Source organism: Oncorhynchus mykiss, chromosome 26, assembly GCF_013265735.2.
Source record: "Oncorhynchus mykiss isolate Arlee chromosome 26, USDA_OmykA_1.1, whole genome shotgun sequence".
Classification (NCBI taxonomy): Eukaryota; Metazoa; Chordata; class Actinopteri; order Salmoniformes; family Salmonidae; genus Oncorhynchus; species Oncorhynchus mykiss.
The window spans coordinates 9,214,008-9,233,278 of NC_048590.1; the positions used below are offsets into that span (position 1 = coordinate 9,214,008).

General features: G+C 46.3%; 1 protein-coding gene across 1 annotated transcript in view; it reads left to right on the forward strand.

Annotated features, from left to right (window-relative positions):
- klf13 (Kruppel-like factor 13) overlaps nucleotides 1–19,271 on the forward strand; it is a 60,976-nt gene that overhangs the window by 40,980 nt on the left and 725 nt on the right. The window contains exon 2 of the mRNA XM_036963550.1: nucleotides 18,539–19,271. This exon is cut by the window's right edge and continues 725 nt beyond it. Within this exon, the coding sequence (XP_036819445.1) occupies nucleotides 18,539–18,975 (437 nt within the window). The 3' untranslated portion in view covers nucleotides 18,976–19,271. The remainder of the gene's footprint in view (nucleotides 1–18,538) is intronic.

Sequence of the window (19,271 nt, forward strand, 5' to 3'; positions counted from 1 at the left end):
TGGCCTGTCTGGTGGCCTGTCTGTTGGCCTGTCTGTTGGCCTGTCTGGTGGCCTGTCTGTTGGCCTGTCTGGTGGCTTGTCTGTTGGCCTGTCTGTTGGCCTGTCTGTTGGCCTGTCTGGTGGCCTGTCTGTTGGCCTGTCTGGTGGCCTGTCTGTTGGCCTGTCTGGTGGCCTGTCTGGTGGCCTGTCTGTTGGCCTGTCTGTTGACCTGTCTGTTGGCCTGTCTGTTGGCCTGTCCGTTGGCCTGTCTGGTGACCTGTCTGTTTGCCTGTCTGTTGGCCTGTCCGTTGGCCTGTCTGGTGACCTGTCTGTTGGCCTGTCTGTTGGCCTGTCTGTTGGCCTGTCCGGTGACCTGTCTGTTGGCCTGTCTGGTGGGGTAACTATGTCTGTCAGAACTACGGTATATGTAAATCGATTGTACAGTCAATTTGGAATTTTCAACACAATAATATTTTCTCACAATTTAACAAGAATTGATGCAGTCAATCTCTCCTCTCTACTCTGACCCAAGAGAGGCTGACATGCATACTGCTGACATTAGTTCTCTGTGTCCATCAAAGGTCAAGACCTGATTCTCTGTTCTGGGCCAGCTGCAGCTTTTCTAGGTCCTTCTTTGCAGCACTTGGCCAATGTCACCCGACAATAGTCAAGATTAGATAAAACTAGAGCCTACAGAACTTGTTTGGTTGACTGTGGTGTTAAACATGCTGAGCATCTCTTTAAACCGACACCTCTGTGTTTGACCTCTCTAACAGTGTTTTAATCTGTGTGTTTGACCTCTCTAACAGTGTTTTAATCTGTGTGTTTGACCTCTCTATGAACTAACAGTGTTATAATCTGTGTGTTTGACCTCTCTAACAGTGTTATAATCTGTGTTTGACCTCTCTATGAACTAACAGTGTTATAATCTGTGTGTTTGATCTCTCTAACAGTGTTTTAATCTGTGTGTTTGACCTCTCTAACAGTGTTTTAATCTGTGTGTTTGACCTCTCTATGAACTAACATTGTTATAATCTGTGTGTTTGACCTCCCTAACAATGTTATAATCTGTGTGTTTGACTTCTCTATGAACTAACAGTGTTATAATCTGTGTTTGACCTCTCTATGAACTAACAGTGTTTTAATCTGTGTGTTTGACCTCTCTATGAACTAACAGTGTTATAATCTGTGTTTGACCTCTCTATGAACGAACAGTGTTGTAATCTGTGTGTTTGACCTCTCTATGAACTAACAGTGTTATAATCTGTGTGTTTGACCTCTCTATGAACTAACAGTGTTATAATCTGTGTTTGACCTCTCTATGAACGAACAGTGTTATAATCTGTGTGTTTGACCTCTCTATGAACTAACAGTGTTTTAATCTGTGTGTTTGACCTCTCTAACAGTGTTATAATCTGTGTTTGACCTCTCTATGAACTAACAGTGTTTTAATCTGTGTGTTTGACCTCTCTATGAACTAACAGTGTTATAATCTGTGTGTTTGACCTCTCTAACAGTGTTATAATCTGTGTGTTTGACCTCTCTAACAGTGTTATAATCTGTGTGTTTGACCTCTCTATGAACTAACAGTGTTATAATCTGTGTGTTTGACCCACGGGACCTCCTGTCTCTCCTCTCCCCTGTCTCTCCTGTCTCCCCTGTCTCTCCTGTCTCTCCTGTCTCCCCTGTCTCCCCTGTTACTCCTGTCTCTCCTGTCTCCCCTGTCTCTTCTGTCTCCCCTGTCCCCTGTTACTCCTGTCTCTCCTGTCTCCCCTGTCTCTCCTGTCTCTCCTGTGTCCCCTGTCTCCCCTGTTACTCCTGTCTCTCCTGTCTCCCCTGTCTCTCCTGTCTCCCCTGTCTCCCCTGTCTCTCCTGTCTCCCCTGTCTCCCCTGTTACTCCTGTCTCTCCTGTCTCCCCTGTCTCTCCTGTCTCCCCTGTCCCCTGTCCCTCCTGTCACTCCTGTCTCTCCTGTCTCTCCTGTCTCCCCTGTCTCTCCTGTCTCTCCTGTCTCATCTGTCTCCCCTGTCTCCCCTGTCTCTCCTGTCTCTCCTGTCTCTCCTCTCACTCCTGTCTCTCCTGTCTCTCCTGTCACTCCTGTCTCTCCTGTCTCTCCTGTCTCCCCTGTCTCTCCTGTCTCTCCTGTCTCTCCTGTCTCTCCTCTCACTCCTGTCACTCCTGTCTCTCCTGTCTCTCCTGTCTCTCCTGTCTCTCCTCTCCCCTGTCTCTCCTGTCCTACTGTCTCTCCTGTCTCATCTGTCTCTCCTGGCTACTGACTGTGAATGAGGGTGTTTACAAAAGAGAGCAGCTACTGTGACATAATGAGAGTTAGGGCCTGAGGGGAGATTCTGCTGTTTGGCCACAGATGTACTGGAGCTACTGTACACACGCACACGCACGCACACACACACACACACACACACACACACACACACACACACACACACACACACACACACACACACACACAGGATTGACGTAACGGCCTCACAATAGAAGTGGGTCAATGTGTTCATTCTAACGAATGAAATCTTCCCTGATTACCGCTGGCTCTCCCATTCCCAGAAAGGGTGTGTGTTTGCCTGGGGCAGAACACCAGAGAAGGGCCACTTATCAGGAAGTTAAGAAGGCATCACGGAGCACTGTGCCCTAACGACTAGGAACACGCACACAGAGGTCACACAAGGCAAAAGACATGGGTCTGAAATAAATATTTGTTTTCATATTCCGGCATGAATCAGTTGTAGTCTATGGGTGTTATTAGCATAGCATCATGAATCAGTTGTAGTCTATGACTGTTATTAGCATAGCATCATGAATCAGTTGTAGTCTATGGCTGTTAGTAGCATAGCATCATGAATCAGTTGTAGTCTATGGCTGTTAGTAGCATAGCATCATGAATCAGTTGTAGTCTATGGCTGTTAGCAGCATCATGATTCAGTTGTAGTCTATGGGTGTTATTAGCATAGCATCATGAATTAGTTGTAGTCTATGGGTGTTATTAGCATAGCATCATGAATCAGTTGTAGTCTATGGGTGTTATTAGCATAGCATCATGAATCAGTTGTAGTCTATGGGTGTTATTAGCATAGCATCATGAATCAGTTGTAGTCTATGACTGTTAGTAGCATCATGAATCAGTTGTAGTCTATGGCTGTTATTAGCATAGCATCATGAATCAGTTGTGGTCTATGGCTGTTAGCAGCATCATGAATCAGTTGTAGTCTATGGCTGTTAGCAGCATCATGAATCAGTTGTAGTCTATGGCTGTTAGCAGCATCATGAATCAGTTGTAGTCTATGGCTGTTAGCAGCAGCTAGCATCATGAATCAGTTGTGGTCTATGGGTGTTAGCAGCATAGCATCATGAATCAGTTGTAGTCTATGGCTGTTAGCAGCATCATGAATCAGTTGTAGTCTATGGCTGTTAGCAGCATCATGAATCAGTTGTAGTCTATGGCTGTTAGCAGCATCATGAATCAGTTGTAGTCTATGGCTGTTAGCAGCATCATGAATCAGTTGTAGTCTATGGCTGTTAGCAGCATCATGAATCAGTTGTAGTCTATGGCTGTTAGCAGCATCATGAATCAGTTGTAGTCTATGGCTGTTAGCAGCATCATGAATCAGTTGTAGTCTATGGCTGTTAGCAGCAGCTAGCTTCATGAATCAGTTGTGGTCTATGGGTGTTAGCAGCATAGCATCATGAATCAGTTGTAGTCTATGGGTGTTAGTAGCATCATGAATCAGTTGTAGTCTATGGGTGTTAGCAGCATAGCATCATGAATCAGTTGTAGCCTATGGGTGTTAGTAGCATCATGAATCAGTTGTAGTCTATGGGTGTTAGCAGCAGCTAGCATCATGAATCAGTTGTAGTCTATGGCTGTTAGCAGCATCATGAATCAGTTGTAGTCTATGGCTGTTAGCAGCATCATGAATCAGTTGTAGTCTATGGCTGTTAGCAGCATCATGAATCAGTTGTAGTCTATGGCTGTTAGCAGCATCATGAATCAGTTGTAGTCTATGGCTGTTAGCAGCATCATGAATCAGTTGTAGTCTATGGCTGTTAGCAGCATCATGAATCAGTTGTAGTCTATGGCTGTTAGCAGCAGCTAGCATCATGAATCAGTTGTGGTCTATGGGTGTTAGCAGCATAGCATCATGAATCAGTTGTAGTCTATGGGTGTTAGTAGCATCATGAATCAGTTGTAGTCTATGGGTGTTAGCAGCATAGCATCATGAATCAGTTGTAGTCTATGGGTGTTAGTAGCATCATGAATCAGTTGTAGTCTATGGGTGTTAGCAGCAGCTAGCATCATGAATCACTTGTAGTCTATGGCTGTTAGCAGCATCATGAATCAGTTGTAGTCTATGGCTGTTAGCAGCATCATGAATCAGTTGTAGTCTATGGCTGTTAGCAGCATCATGAATCAGTTGTAGTCTATGGCTGTTAGCAGCATCATGAATCAGTTGTAGTCTATGGCTGTTAGCAGCATCATGAATCAGTTGTAGTCTATGGCTGTTAGCAGCAGCTAGCATCATGAATCAGTTGTAGTCTATGGGTGTTATTAGCATAGCATCATGAATCAGTTGTAGTCTATGACTGTTATTAGCATAGCATCATGAATCAGTTGTAGTCTATGGCTGTTAGTAGCATAGCATCATGAATCAGTTGTAGTCTATGGCTGTTAGTAGCATAGCATCATGAATCAGTTGTAGTCTATGGCTGTTAGCAGCATCATGATTCAGTTGTAGTCTATGGGTGTTATTAGCATAGCATCATGAATCAGTTGTAGTCTATGGGTGTTATTAGCATAGCATCATGAATCAGTTGTAGTCTATGGGTGTTATTAGCATAGCATCATGAATCAGTTGTAGTCTATGGGTGTTATTAGCATAGCATCATGAATCAGTTGTAGTCTATGACTGTTAGTAGCATCATGAATCAGTTGTAGTCTATGGCTGTTATTAGCATAGCATCATGAATCAGTTGTGGTCTATGGCTGTTAGCAGCATCATGAATCAGTTGTAGTCTATGGCTGTTAGCAGCATCATGAATCAGTTGTAGTCTATGGCTGTTAGCAGCAGCTAGCATCATGAATCAGTTGTGGTCTATGGGTGTTAGCAGCATAGCATCATGAATCAGTTGTAGTCTATGGCTGTTAGCAGCATCATGAATCAGTTGTAGTCTATGGCTGTTAGCAGCATCATGAATCAGTTGTAGTCTATGGCTGTTAGCAGCATCATGAATCAGTTGTAGTATATGGCTGTTAGCAGCATCATGAATCAGTTGTAGTCTATGGCTGTTAGCAGCATCATGAATCAGTTGTAGTCTATGGCTGTTAGCAGCATCATGAATCAGTTGTAGTCTATGGCTGTTAGCAGCATCATTAATCAGTTGTAGTCTATGGCTGTTAGCAGCAGCTAGCATCATGAATCAGTTGTGGTCTATGGGTGTTAGCAGCATAGCATCATGAATCAGTTGTAGTCTATGGGTGTTAGTAGCATCATGAATCAGTTGTAGTCTATGGGTGTTAGCAGCATAGCATCATGAATCAGTTGTAGTCTATGGGTGTTAGTAGCATCATGAATCAGTTGTAGTCTATGGGTGTTAGCAGCAGCTAGCATCATGAATCAGTTGTAGTCTATGGCTGTTAGCAGCATCATGAATCAGTTGTAGTCTATGGCTGTTAGCAGCATCATGAATCAGTTGTAGTCTATGGCTGTTAGCAGCATCATGAATCAGTTGTAGTCTATGGCTGTTAGCAGCATCATGAATCAGTTGTAGTCTATGGCTGTTAGCAGCATCATGAATCAGTTGTAGTCTATGGCTGTTAGCAGCATCATGAATCAGTTGTAGTCTATGGCTGTTAGCAGCAGCTAGCATCATGAATCAGTTGTGGTCTATGGGTGTTAGCAGCATAGCATCATGAATCAGTTGTAGTCTATGGGTGTTAGTAGCATCATGAATCAGTTGTAGTCTATGGGTGTTAGCAGCATAGCATCATGAATCAGTTGTAGTCTATGGGTGTTAGTAGCATCATGAATCAGTTGTAGTCTATGGGTGTTAGCTGCAGCTAGCATCATGAATCAGTTGTAGTCTATGGCTGTTAGCAGCATCATGAATCAGTTGTAGTCTATGGCTGTTAGCAGCATCATGAATCAGTTGTAGTCTATGGCTGTTAGCAGCATCATGAATCAGTTGTAGTCTATGGCTGTTAGCAGCATCATGAATCAGTTGTAGTCTATGGCTGTTAGCAGCATCATGAATCAGTTGTAGTCTATGGCTGTTAGCAGCAGCTAGCATCATGAATCAGTTGTGGTCTATGGGTGTTAGCAGCATAGCATCATGAATCAGTTGTAGTCTATGGGTGTTAGTAGCATCATGAATCAGTTGTAGTCTATGGGTGTTAGAAGCATAGCATCATGAATCAGTTGTAGTCTATGGGTGTTAGTAGCATCATGAATCAGTTGTAGTCTATGGGTGTTATTAGCATAGCATCATGAATCAGTTGTGGTCTATGGGTGTTAGCAGCATCTAGCATCATGAATCAGTTGTAGTCTATGGCTGTTAGCAGCATCATGAATCAGTTGTAGTCTATGGCTGTTAGCAGCAGCTAGCATCATGAATCAATTGTAGTCTATGGGTGTTAGCAGCATCTAGCATCATGAATCAGTTGTAGTCTATGGCTGTTAGCATCATCTAGCATCATTAATCAGTTGTGGTCTATGGCTGTTAGCAGCATCTAGCATCATGAATCAGTTGTGGTCTATGTCTGTTATTAACATCTAGCATCATGAATCAGTTGTAGTCTATGGCTGTTAGCAGCACAGCATCATGAATCAGTTGTAGTCTATGGCTGTTAGCAGCATCTAGCATCATGAATCAGTTGTAGTCTATGGGTGTTATCAGCATCTAGCATCATGAATCAGTTGTGGTCTATGGCTGTTAGCAGCATCTAGCATCATGAATCAGTTGTAGTCTATGGCTGTTAGCAGCATCTAGCATCATGAATCAGTTGTAGTCTATGGCTGTTAGCAGCATCTAGCATCATGAATCAGTTGTAGTCTATGGCTGTTAGCAGCATAGCATCATGAATCAGTTGTAGTCTATAGGTGTTATTAGCATCTAGCATCATGAATCAGTTGTAGTCTATGTCTGTTAGCATCATCTAGCATCATGAATCAGTTGTGGTCTATGACTGTTAGCAGCATCTAGCATCATGAATCAGTTGTAGTCTATGGCTGTTAGTAGCATCTAGCATCATGAATCAGTTGTGGTCTATGGCTGTTAGCAGCATCTAGCATCATGAATCAGTTGTGGTCTATGTCTGTTATTAGCATCTAGCATCATGAATCAGTTGTAGTCTATGTCTGTTAGCATCATCTAGCATCATGAATCAGTTGTGGTCTATGGCTGTTAGCAGCAGCTAGCATCATGAATCAATTGTAGTCTATGCTGTGTTAGCAGCATCTAGCATCATGAATCAGTTGTAGTCTATGGCTGTTAGCATCATCTAGCATCATTAATCAGTTGTGGTCTATGACTGTTAGCAGCATCTAGCATCATGAATCAGTTGTAGTCTATGGCTGTTAGCAGCATCTAGCATCATGAATCAGTTGTAGTCTATAGGTGTTATCACCATCTAGCATCATGAATCAATTGTAGTCTATGTCTGTTAGCAGCATCTAGCATCATGAATCAGTTGTAGTCTATGGCTGTTAGCAGCATCTAGCATCATGAATCAGTTGTGGTCTATGGCTGTTAGCAGCATCTAGCATCATGAATCAGTTGTAGTCTATGGCTGTTAGCAGCATAGCATGCCTCATGCTAGTTTTGTTTGTCCTGAAACAATCAGCCCACTTGACTGTAAGTTCGTCCCAAATGGCACCCTATTCCCTTTATAGTGCACTACTTTTGACCAGGACCCATAGCCTACATAGTGCACTATACAGGGAATAGTGTGCCATTTGGGACAGAGGCTGTGGCTTCCCTCATTGTTTCCCTCTTTAAGGACAAAGAGCTGTTCTCAAAGCGGCTCCCTCCACAGCGACGTTCTGTTTCTTCCATCCTGACCAGGAAAACAACCCCTGCGTGTGAGTGTGTGCGTGTCTGAACTGCTTGCGCACGTGCCTGTGTATGTGTGTGTGTGTGTGTGTGTGTGTGTGTGCCTGCTCTTGTTTTGTTCACAAAACAGCCAGTACAACCCAAAGGCAAGCCTGACCTTATATCAGGGTGACTAGTTCTCTGTAGTTATAGCAGGCCTTATGTCAGGGTGACTAGTTCTCTGTAGTTATAGCAGGTCTTATGTCAGGGTGACTAGTTCTCTGTAGTTATAGCAGGCCTTATGTCAGGGTGACTAGTTCTCTGTAGTTATAGCAGGTCTTATGTCAGAGTGACTAGTTCTCTATAGTTATAGCAGGTCTGACCTTATGTCAGGGTGACTAGTTCTCTGTAGTTATAGCAGGTCTTATGTCAGGGTGACTAGTTCTCTGTAGTTACAGCAGGTCTTATGTCAGGGTGACTAGTACTCTGTAGTTACAGCAGGCCTGACCTTATGTCAGGGTGACTAGTTCTCTGTAGTTATAGCAGGTCTGACCTTATGTCAGGGTGACTAGTTCTCTGTAGTTATAGCAGGTCTTATGTCAGGGTAACTAGTTCTCTGTAGTAATAGCAGGTCTGACCTTATGTCAGGGTGACTAGTTCTCTGTAGTTACAGCAGGTCTTATGTCAGGGTGACTAGTTCTCTATAGTTACAGCAGGTCTTATGTCAGGGTGACTAGTTCTCTGTAGGTACAGCAGGTCTTATGTCAGGGTGACTAGTTCTCTATAGTTACAGCAGGTCTTATGTCAGGGTTACTAGTTCTCTGTAGTTACAGCAGGCCTTATGTCAGGGTGACTAGTTCTCTATAGTTACAGCAGGTCTAATGTCAGGGTGACTAGTTCTCTGTAGGTATAGCAGGTCTTGTGTCAGGGTGACTAGTTCTCTGTAGTTATAACAGGTCTTATGTCAGGGTGACTAGTTCTCTGTAGTTATAGCAGGTCTTATGTCAGGGTGACTAGTTCTCTGTAGTTATAGCAGGTCTTATGTCAGGGTGACTAGTTCTCTGTACTTATAGCAGGTCTTATGTCAGGGTGACAAGTTGTCTGTAGTTACAGCAGGTCTTATGTCTGGGTGACTAGTTCTCTGTAGTTACAGCAGGCCTTATGTCAGGGTGACTAGTTCTCTGTAGTTACAGTAGGTCTTATGTCAGGGTGACTAGTTCTCTGTAGTTACAGCAGGTCTGACCTTATGTCAGGGTGACTAGTTCTCTGTAGTTATAGCAGGTCTGTCCTTATGTCAGGGTGACTAGTTCTCTGTAGTTATAGCAGGTCTGACCTTATGTCAGGGTGACTAGTTCTCTGTAGTTATAGCAGGTCTGTCCTTATGTCAGGGTGACTAGTTCTCTGTAGTTACAGCAGGTCTGACCTTATGTCAGGGTGACTAGTTCTCTGTAGTTATAGCAGGTCTGTCCTTATGTCAGGGTGACTAGTTCTCTGTAGTTACAGCAGGTCTGACCTTATGTCAGGGTGACTAGTTCTCTGTAGATACAGCAGGCCTTATGTCAGGGTGACTAGTTCTCTGTAGTTACAGCAGGTCTGACCTTATGTCAGGGTGACTAGTTCTCTGTAGATACAGCAGGCCTTATGTCAGGGTGACTAGTTCTCTGTAGATACAGCAGGTCTTATGTCAGGGTGACTAGTTCTCTGTAGATATAGCAGGTCTTATGTCAGGGTAACTAGTTCTCTGTAGTTACAGCAGGTCTGACCTTATGTCAGGGTGACTAGTTCTCTGTAGTTATAGCAGGTCTTATGTCAGGGTAACTAGTTCTCTGTAGTTACAGCAGGTCTGACCTTATGTCAGGGTGACTAGTTCTCTGTAGATACAGCAGGCCTTATGTCAGGGTGACTAGTTCTCTGTAGTTATAGCAGATCTTATGTCAGGGTGACTAGTTCTCTGAAGTTACAGCAGGTCTGACCTTATGTCAGGGTGACTAGTTCTCTGTAGTTATAGCAGGTCTTATGTCAGGGTGACTAGTTCTCTGTAGATACAGCAGGCCTTATGTCAGGGTGGCTAGTACTCTGTAGTTATTGCAGGTCTTATGTCAGGGTGACTAGTTCTCTGTAGTTACAGCAGGTCTTATGTCAGGGTGACTAGTTCTCTGTAGTTATAGCAGGTCTTATGTCAGGGTGACTAGTTCTCTGTAGTTATAGCAGGTCTTATGTCAGGGTGACTAGTTCTCTGTAGTTATAGCAGGTCTTATGTCAGGGTGGCTAGTTCTCTGTAGTTATAGCAGGTCTTATGTCAGGGTGACTAGTTCTCTGTAGTTACAGCAGGTCTTATGTCAGGGTGACTAGTTCTCTGTAGTTACAGCAGGTCTTATGTCAGGGTGACTAGTTCTCTGTAGTTATAGCAGGTCTTATGTCAGGGTAACTAGTTCTCTGTAGTAATAGCAGGTCTGACCTTATGTCAGGGTGACTAGTTATCTGTAGTTACAGCAGGCCTTATGTCAGGGTAACTAGTTCTCTGTAGATATAGCAGGTCTTATGTCACGGTGACTAGTTCTCTGTAGTTACAGCAGGTCTGACCTTATGTCAGGGTGACTAGTTATCTGTAGTTACAGCAGGCCTTATGTCAGGGTAACTAGTTCTCTGTAGATATAGCAGGTCTTATGTCAGGGTGACTAGTTCTCTGTAGTTACAGCAGGAACACATAAACATCATTCAGACATTTCCAGCTTGTTGGCTTTTACTGTTATTGTTCCGAAGCAATAACACTTATGATGTGGGCGGGGCTGGAGCCGCCAGGCTGTATGGAGGACAGAGTTACCCTGAGTCCCAAGTGACACTCTATTTCCCTATGTAGTGCACTACTTCTGTCTACAGTAGTGGACTATAGGGAATAGGGTTCCATTTGGGTCACAATCATAGCGTGTCACAGCAGCATGACAGAACAAAAGTCCATAGTTCAGTATGTTTCTATAGCCACCACTCTCCTCTCTCCTCCTTTCCAGAACCAGAGGGTCGTATGTTTCTATAGCCACCCACTCTCCTCTCTCCTCCTTTCCAGAACCAGAGGGTCGTATGTTTCTATAGCCACCCACTCTCCTCTCTCCTCCTTTCCAGAACCAGAGGGTCGTATGTTTCTATAGCCACCCACTCTCCTCTCTCCTCCTTTCCAGAACCAGAGGGTCGTATGTTTCTATAGCCACCCACTCTCCTCCTTTCCAGAACCAGAGGGTCGTATGTTTCTATAGCCACCCACTCTCCTCTCTCCTCCTTTCCAGAACCAGAGGGTCGTATGTTTCTATAGCCACCCACTCTCCTCTCTCCTCCTTTCCAGAACCAGAGGGTCGTATGTTTCTATAGCCACCCACTCTCCTCTCTCCTCTTTTCCAGAACCAGAGGGTTGTATGTTTCTATAGCCACCACTCTCCTCTCTCCTCCTTTCCAGAACCAGAGGGTCGTAGTTTCAGGCTTTGTGTGGGTTTCACTACTGTTCTCCAGAACCAGAGGGCCGTAGTTACAGGCTTTGTGTGGGTTTTACTACTGTTCTCTAGAGCCAGAGGGTCGTAGTTTCAGGCTTTGTGTGGGTTTCACTACTGTTCTCCAGAACCAGAGGGCCGTAGTTACAGGCTTTGTGTGGGTTTCACTACTGTTCTCCAGAACCAGAGGGTCGTAGTTTCAGGCTTTGTGTGGGTTTCACTACTGTTCTCCAGAACCAGAGGGTCGTAGTTACAGGCTTTGTGTGGGTTGTTCTCCAGAACCAGAGGGTCGTAGTTACAGGCTTTGTGTGGGTGTGTCTGCCCATGTGGGTGTGTCTGCCCATGTGGGTGTGTCTGCCCATGTGGGTGTGTCTGCCCATGTGGATGTGTCTGCCCATGTGGGTGTGTCTGCCCATGTGGGTGTGTCTGCCCATGTGGGTGTGTCTGTTTATAGGCAGTCTGTAGCCACAGCTCAGGAGAAACTAGTCAGAACTCAGAACTAATTACTGGGTATCCCGTGTCACCAACCACCATTTTGTGAAAGCACATTGGGTTAAGGACTGAGTTGTACACAGTCATTCATGCTAGAATCTAGATGATGGATTCCAGGACTGACATTTTTTTCTGAGTGAACTATCTAGCTAAATACAGATAGCCCAAGTGTCCTTAACAGATAGCTAGAGTACTGTTAGTGTATTCTAGTGTTGTTGTCATCACTATAGTGTATGTTCAGAGAAACCATTCTGATTACAGTACTTGTAGTGAACACGATGGGAGACAGAGAGCTGGTTTCAAGCGCAGGGCGCAGCTGGTGTTTATTGTAAAGGACCACAGGAGGAGGCAGGTAGCTGGGTCCAGGGGCAGGCAGAAGGTCATACACAGGAGGAGGCAGGTAGCTGGGTCCAGGGGCAGGTAGCTGGGTCCAGGGGTAGGCAGAAGGTCATACACAGGAGGAGGCAGGTAGCTGGGTCCAGGGACAGGCAGAAGGTCATACACAGGAGGAGGCAGGTGGCTGGGTCCAGGGGCAGGTAGCTGGGTCCAGGGGCAGGTAGCTGGGTCCAGAGGCAGGTAGCTGGGTCCAGGGGCAGGCAGAAGGTCATACACAGGAGGAGGCAGGTAGCTGGGTCCAGGGGCAGGTAGCTGGGTCCAGGGGCAGGTAGCTGGGTCCAGGGGCAGGTAGCTGGGTCCAGGGGCAGGCAGAAGGTCATACACAGGAGGAGGCAGGCAGCTGGGTCCAGGGGCAGGTAGCTGGGTCCAGGGGCAGGTAGCTGGGTCCAGGGGCAGGTAGCTGGGTCCAGTGGCAGGCAGAAGGTCATACAAGGTAACAGTACAGGCAGGGAAAGGGCTAGTAACGTCGTCTGGGAGATCAGGCAAGAGGTTGACGACAGGAAATCGTATCAAATGTGCAGGCAGGGAATAGGCAAACAGGTGTCGTTAGTGAGGATGGCCAAAAACTACGACACACAGGAGGACTAATATGGACAGAAACAGAGCTCTGAATAGAATGTGTATCAAAACAACAAGACCTCACAGTGATGAGGTGCAAGAACTGAACTAAATAGTGTGTGGACATGACATACAGGTGTGTGAACAGGTGATCAGAATTCAGGTGATTGGGATCTGGAGAGGGAGCTGCGTTCAGAGGGGATCTAGGTGTTTGAGAGTGTACTGTTCAGAGAAATCATTCTGATTACCAGCAGTCTCCTCTGCACTGTGTTGATACCTGATGTCTGTTGAGTCATGATATCCAGCAGTCTCCTCTCCACTGTGTTGATACCTGATGTCTGTTTAGTCATGATATCCCAGCAGTCTCCTCTCCACTGTGTTGATACCTGATGTCTGTTTAGTCATGATATCCCAGCAGTCTCCTCTCCACTGTGTTGATACCTGATGTCTGTTGAGTCATGATATCCCAGCAGTCTCCTCTGCACTGTGTTGATACCTGATGCCTGTTGAGTCATGATATCCCAGCAGTCTCCTCTGCACTGTGTTGATACCTGATGTCTGTTGAGTCATGATATCCCAGCAGTCTCCTCTCCACTGTGTTGATACCTGATGTCTGTTGAGTCATGATATCCCAGCAGTCTCCTCTGCACTGTGCTGATACCTGATGTCTGTTGAGTCATGATATCCCAGCAGTCTCCTCTGCACTGTGTTGATACCTGATGTCTGTTGAGTCATGATATCCCAGCAGTCTCCTCTGCACTGTGTTGATACCTGATGTCTGTTTAGTCATGATATCCCAGTAGTCTCTCCTCCACCACTGACACCTCCCAGATCCAGTCACCTCTGAAAAGCTGTTAAATATTGAAGCACTGTGATACTTTACCCTCTGCTGCTTTGTAACTGGGGCTGCTTCCCAAACTGCACTCTATTCCCTATATAGTGCACTACTGTTGACCACGGGCAAATAGGACTAGTTGTTGCGCTATGTAGGGAATAGAGTGTTGTTTGGGAAGCAGCCCTTGAGGTCACATGAACAGATGTAGTTTGTAATTCAGCTCATCTCAACAGTAAATCCCCAGCAGGCTCTTTGTGTTGCTAGGATCAGTCAGGTAGGAGGAGAAAGACAGTGTCAGTAGGTAGAGTTAGTCAGGTAGGATGATAAAGACAGTGTCAGTAGGTAGCATGAGTAGGTAGAGTTAGTCAGGTAGGAGGAGAAAAACAGTGTCAGTAGGTAGAGTTAGTCAGGTAGGAGGAGAAAGACAGTGTCAGTAGGTAGAGTTAGTCAGGTAGGAGGAGAAAGACAGTGTCTGTAGGTAGCATGAGTAGGTAGAGTTAGTCAGTGTGGCAGAGTACTACTGTGTATTACCAACCTTCTGGTTGGTTCGACCTCAAATGAACATCTAATACACGTCTGTTGGAGTAATAGATGACATTGTCTTGGGAGTGCTACTGGGCGGTAGTCATTTAGACAGGTGACCTTGGCTCTCTTGGGCACAGGGACTATGGTGGTCTGCTTGAAACATATAGATATTAAAGACTGGGTCGGTAAGAGGTTGAAAATGTCAGAGTACGTGTCCTGGTAATCCGTCTGGCCCTGCGGCCTTGTGAATGTTGACCTGTTTAAAGGTCTTACTCACATCGACTATGGACAGCGTGAGCACACAGTCTTCCGGGAACAGATGGCGCTCTCACGCATGGTTCAGTGTTGCTTGCCTCGAAAGCTAGCATAGAAGGCATTTAGCTCGTCTGGTAGGCGCAGGACATATTCCAGTCTGTGCTAGTGAAACAGTCCTGTAGCTCAGGGGCTCTTATTTCCTGCAATTATACACATTTTTATCATGGGGTGCAAATAACATTTTGCAGTTTTAAAGCAAATTATTTTCTTGCAATTCTATACATTTTGCCATGTCTAATGTGTTAGAGTGTTGTAATATCAGGTATGAGTGTAGTGACCTCAGGTTAGAGTGTTGTAATATCAGGTATGAGTGTAGTGACCTCAGGTTAGAGTGTTGTAATATCAGGTATGAGTGTAGTGACCTCAGGTTAGAGTGTTTAATATCAGGTATGAGTGTAGTGACCTCAGGTTAGAGTGTTTAATATCAGGTATGAGTGTAGTGACCTCAGGTTAGAGTGTTGTAATATCAGGTATGAGTGTAGTGACCTCAGGTTAGAGTGTTGTAATATCAGGTATGAGTGTAGTGACCTGATGTACTCTTATAATCTCAACCTGGCACAGCCAGAAGAGGACTGGCCACCCCTCAGAGCCTGGGGTGGGGTGTATAATGGAGGGGGAGGGTGGAATGGAGGGTGGAAGGGGAGGGTGGAGTGTATAGTGGAGGGGGGGTGGAGTGTATAGTGGAGGGTGGAGGGTATAGTGGAGGGGGAGGGTGGAGTGTATAGTGGAGGGGGAGGGTGGAGTGTATAGTGGAGGGGGAGGGTGGAGTGTATAGTGGAGGGGGAGGGTGGAGTGTATAGTGGAGTGTATAGTGGAGGGGGAGGGTGGAGGGTATAGTGGAGGGTGGAGTGTATAGTGGAGGGTGAGGGTGGAGTGTATAGTGGAGGGGGAGGGTGGAGTGTATAGTGGAGGGGGAGGGTGGAGTGTAAAGTGGAGGGGGAGGGTGGAGTGTATAGTGGAAGGGGAGGGTGGAGTGTATAGTGGAGGGGGAGGGTGGAGTGTATAGTGGAGGGGAAGGGTGGAGTGTATAGTGGAGGGGGAGGTTGGAGTGTATAGTGGAGGGGGAGGGTGGAGTGTATAGTGGAGGGGGAGGGTGGAGTGTATAGTGGAGGGGGAGGGTGGATGGGGGAGTGTATAGTGGAGGGTGGAGTGTATAGTGGAGGGGGAGGGTGGAGTGTATAGTGAGGGTGGAGTGTGTAGTGGAGGGGGAGGGTGGAGTGTATAGTGGATGGGGAGGGTGGAGTGTATAGTGGAGGGTGAGGGTGGAGGGGGGAGTGTATAGTGGAGGGTGGAGTGTATAGTGGAGGGGGAGGGTGGAGTGTATAGTGGAGGGGGAGGGTGGAGTGTATAGTGGAGGGTGGAGTGTATAGTGGAGGGGGAGGGTGGAGTGTATAGTGGAGGGTGGAGTGTATGGTGGAGTTGGAGGGTGGAGTGTATAGTGGAGGGGGAGGGTGGAGTGTATGGTGGAGGGGGAGGGTGGAGTGTATAGTGGAGGGGGAGGGTGGAGTGTATAGTGGAGGGGGAGGGTGGAGTGTATAGTGGAGGGTGGAGTGTATAGTGGAGTGTATAGTGGAAGGGTAGGGTGGAGTGTATAGTGGAGGGGGAGGATGGAGTGTAGAGTGGAGGGGGAGGGTGGAGGGTGGAGGGTGGAGTGTATACTGGAGGGGGAGGGTGGAGTGTATAGTGGAGGGGGAGGGTGGAGTGTATAGTGGAGGGGGAGGGTGGAGGGGGGAGTGTATAGTGGAGGGGGAGGGTGGAGTGTATAGTGGAGGGGGAGGGTGGAGGGGGGAGTGTATAGTGAAGGGGGAGGGTGGAGGGGGGAGTGTATAGTGGAGGGGGAGGGTGGAGTGTATAGTGGAGGGGGAGGGTGGAGGGGGGAGTGTATAGTGAAGGGGGAGGGTGGAGGGGGGAGTGTATAGTGGAAGGGTAGGGTGGAGTGTATAGTGGAGGGGGAGGATGGAGTGTAGAGTGGAGGGGGAGGGTGGAGGGTGGAGTGTATACTGGAGGGGGAGGGTGGAGTGTATAGTGGAGGGTGGAGCGGGGAGTGTATAGTGGAGGGGGAGGGTGGAGTGTATAGTGGAGGGGGAGGGTGGAGGGGGGAGTGTATAGTGAAGGGGGAGGGTGGAGGGGGGAGTGTATAGTGAAGGGGGAGGGTGGAGGGGGGAGTGTATAGTGGAAGGGTAGGGTGGAGTGTATAGTGGAGGGGGAGCATGGAGTGTAGAGTGGAGGGGGAGGGTGGAGGGTGGAGTGTATACTGGAGGGGGAGGGTGGAGTGTATAGTGGAGGGGAGGGTGGAGCGGGGAGTGTATAGTGGAGGGGGAGGGTGGAGTGTATAGTGGAGGGGGTGGGTGGAGGGGGGAGTGTATAGTGAAGGGGGAGGGTGGAGGGGGGAGTGTATAGTGGAGGGGGAGGGTGGAGTGTATAGTGGAGGGGGAGGGTGGAGTGTATAGTGGAGGGTGGAGGGTATAGTGGAGTGTGTAGTGGAGTGTATAGTGGAGTGTATAGTGGAGGCAGTAGTTTCTACTGTACCGTGTCAGTTGATAATATCATGGCAGAACAGGAACCAGGAGTGCTGGTTCAGAGATCATTATCATGTGCTTTCCAGGAGCCATTTCCATCGAACTGCACATAAGGCTGCCGTTGAAAACCTCAACTGGAGACGGCTTTGAAACTGCTATGGAAAGGTTTATTATGGGAAGGTTTATTATGGGGTTTATTATGGGAAGGTTTATTATGGGAAGGTTTATTATGGGGTTTATTATGGGAAGGTTTATTATGGGAAGGTTTATTATGGGGTTTATTATGGGGTTTATTATGGGAAGGTTTATTATGGGGTTTATTATGGGGTTTATTATGGGAAGGTTTATTATGGGAAGATTGATTATGGGAAGGTTTATTATGGGAAGGTTTATTATGGGAAGGTTTATTATGGGGTTTATTATGGGGTTTATTATGGGAAGGTTTATTATGGGAAGGTTGATTATGGGAAGGTTTATTATGGAAAGGTTTATTATGGGGTTTATTATGGGAAGGTTTATTATGGGGTTTATTATGGGGTTTATTATGGGAAGGTTTATTATGGGAAGGTTTATTATGGGAAGGTTTATTATGGGAAGGTTTATTATGGGAAGGTTTATTATGGGAAGGTGTATTATGGGGTTTATTATGGGAAGGTTTATTATGGGAAGGTTTATTATGGGGTTTATTATGGGAAGGTTTATTATGGGAAGGTTTATTATGGGAAGGTTTATTATGGGAAGGTTTATTATGGGAAGGTTTATTGTGGGGTTTATTATGGGAAGGTTGAATATGGGGTTTATTATGGGAAGGTTTATTATGGGAAGGTTTATTATGGGGTTTATTATGGGAAGGTTTATTATGGGAAGGTTTATTATGGGAAGGTTTATTATGGGGTTTATTATGGGGTTTATTATGGGAACGTTTATTATGGGAAGGTTTATTATGGGAAGGTTTATTATGGGAAGGTTTATTATGGGAAGGTTTATTATGGGAAGGTTTATTATGGAAAGGTTTATTATGGAAAGGTTTATTATGGAAAGGTTTATTATGGGAAGGTTTATTATGGGAAGGTTTATTATTATTGTTTAGTTAGCTAGTTCACTTGTCCAGGGGGACGTACCATAGGAATGTAACTCTTCTCCCTCCATACAGTATGGTTGACCCATCTCTCTCTCTCTGTATCTCTCTCTCTCTCTGAATTCAATTCAATTAAATTTAAGGGCTTTATTGGCATTGGAAACATATGTTAGTTAACATTGTCAAAGCAAGTGAAGTAGATAATAAACAAAAGTGAAATAAACAATAAAAATGAACAGTACACTAATTACACTCTCTCTCTCTCTGTCTCTCTCTCTCTCTGTCTCTCTCTCTCTCTCTGTCTCTCTCTCTATCTTCCAGGAGAGCGTCCCTTCCCCTGCACCTGGACTGACTGCAACAAGAAGTTTGCCCGTTCGGATGAGCTGGCCCGTCACTACCGAACCCACACCGGGGAGAAGAAGTTCAGCTGCCCGCTCTGCGACAAGCGCTTCATGCGTAGCGACCACCTGATGAAGCACGCTCGCCGCCACTCCGAGTTCCAGCCCGCCATGTTGAAGCGGCCGTACGGGTGTGGTGGAGGAATGGGCGGAGGAATGGGTGGAGGAATGGGCGGAGTAATGGGCGGAGGGATGGGCGTAGGAATGGGCGTGGTCGGGAGTACTACACGCCCCGGATCCCTCAGCGACTACAACAGCCGCTCCGACTCGTCCAGCCCCACGCTCAGCCCCAGCCCCACCCTAAGCCCCAGCCCCACCCTAAGCCCCAGCCCCACCCTCAGCCCAGCTAACTCGCCTTAAAGCCCCGCCAAACAGCACTTTCAGGCTCTGCCTCCAACGCCCTGATTGACCCACCCACCCACTAGACAAGACACACACCCACAGACAGGACAGCACTCTTTCAGTCTGTTTTAGGTCTTTTCCACCACAGGGTTTGGGTTTCTACACCGGTGCCCTGTGGAATGTCACAGCCCACAACAGCATTGCAATGGAAATAGGCTATTTCAATTTTTTTTTTTTTTTTTAAATCATGATGGTGGTGTTAGACTGGATCCTCTAGAGGATCCACTCCAGTCACGCTGCAGTCTTTTTTTTTA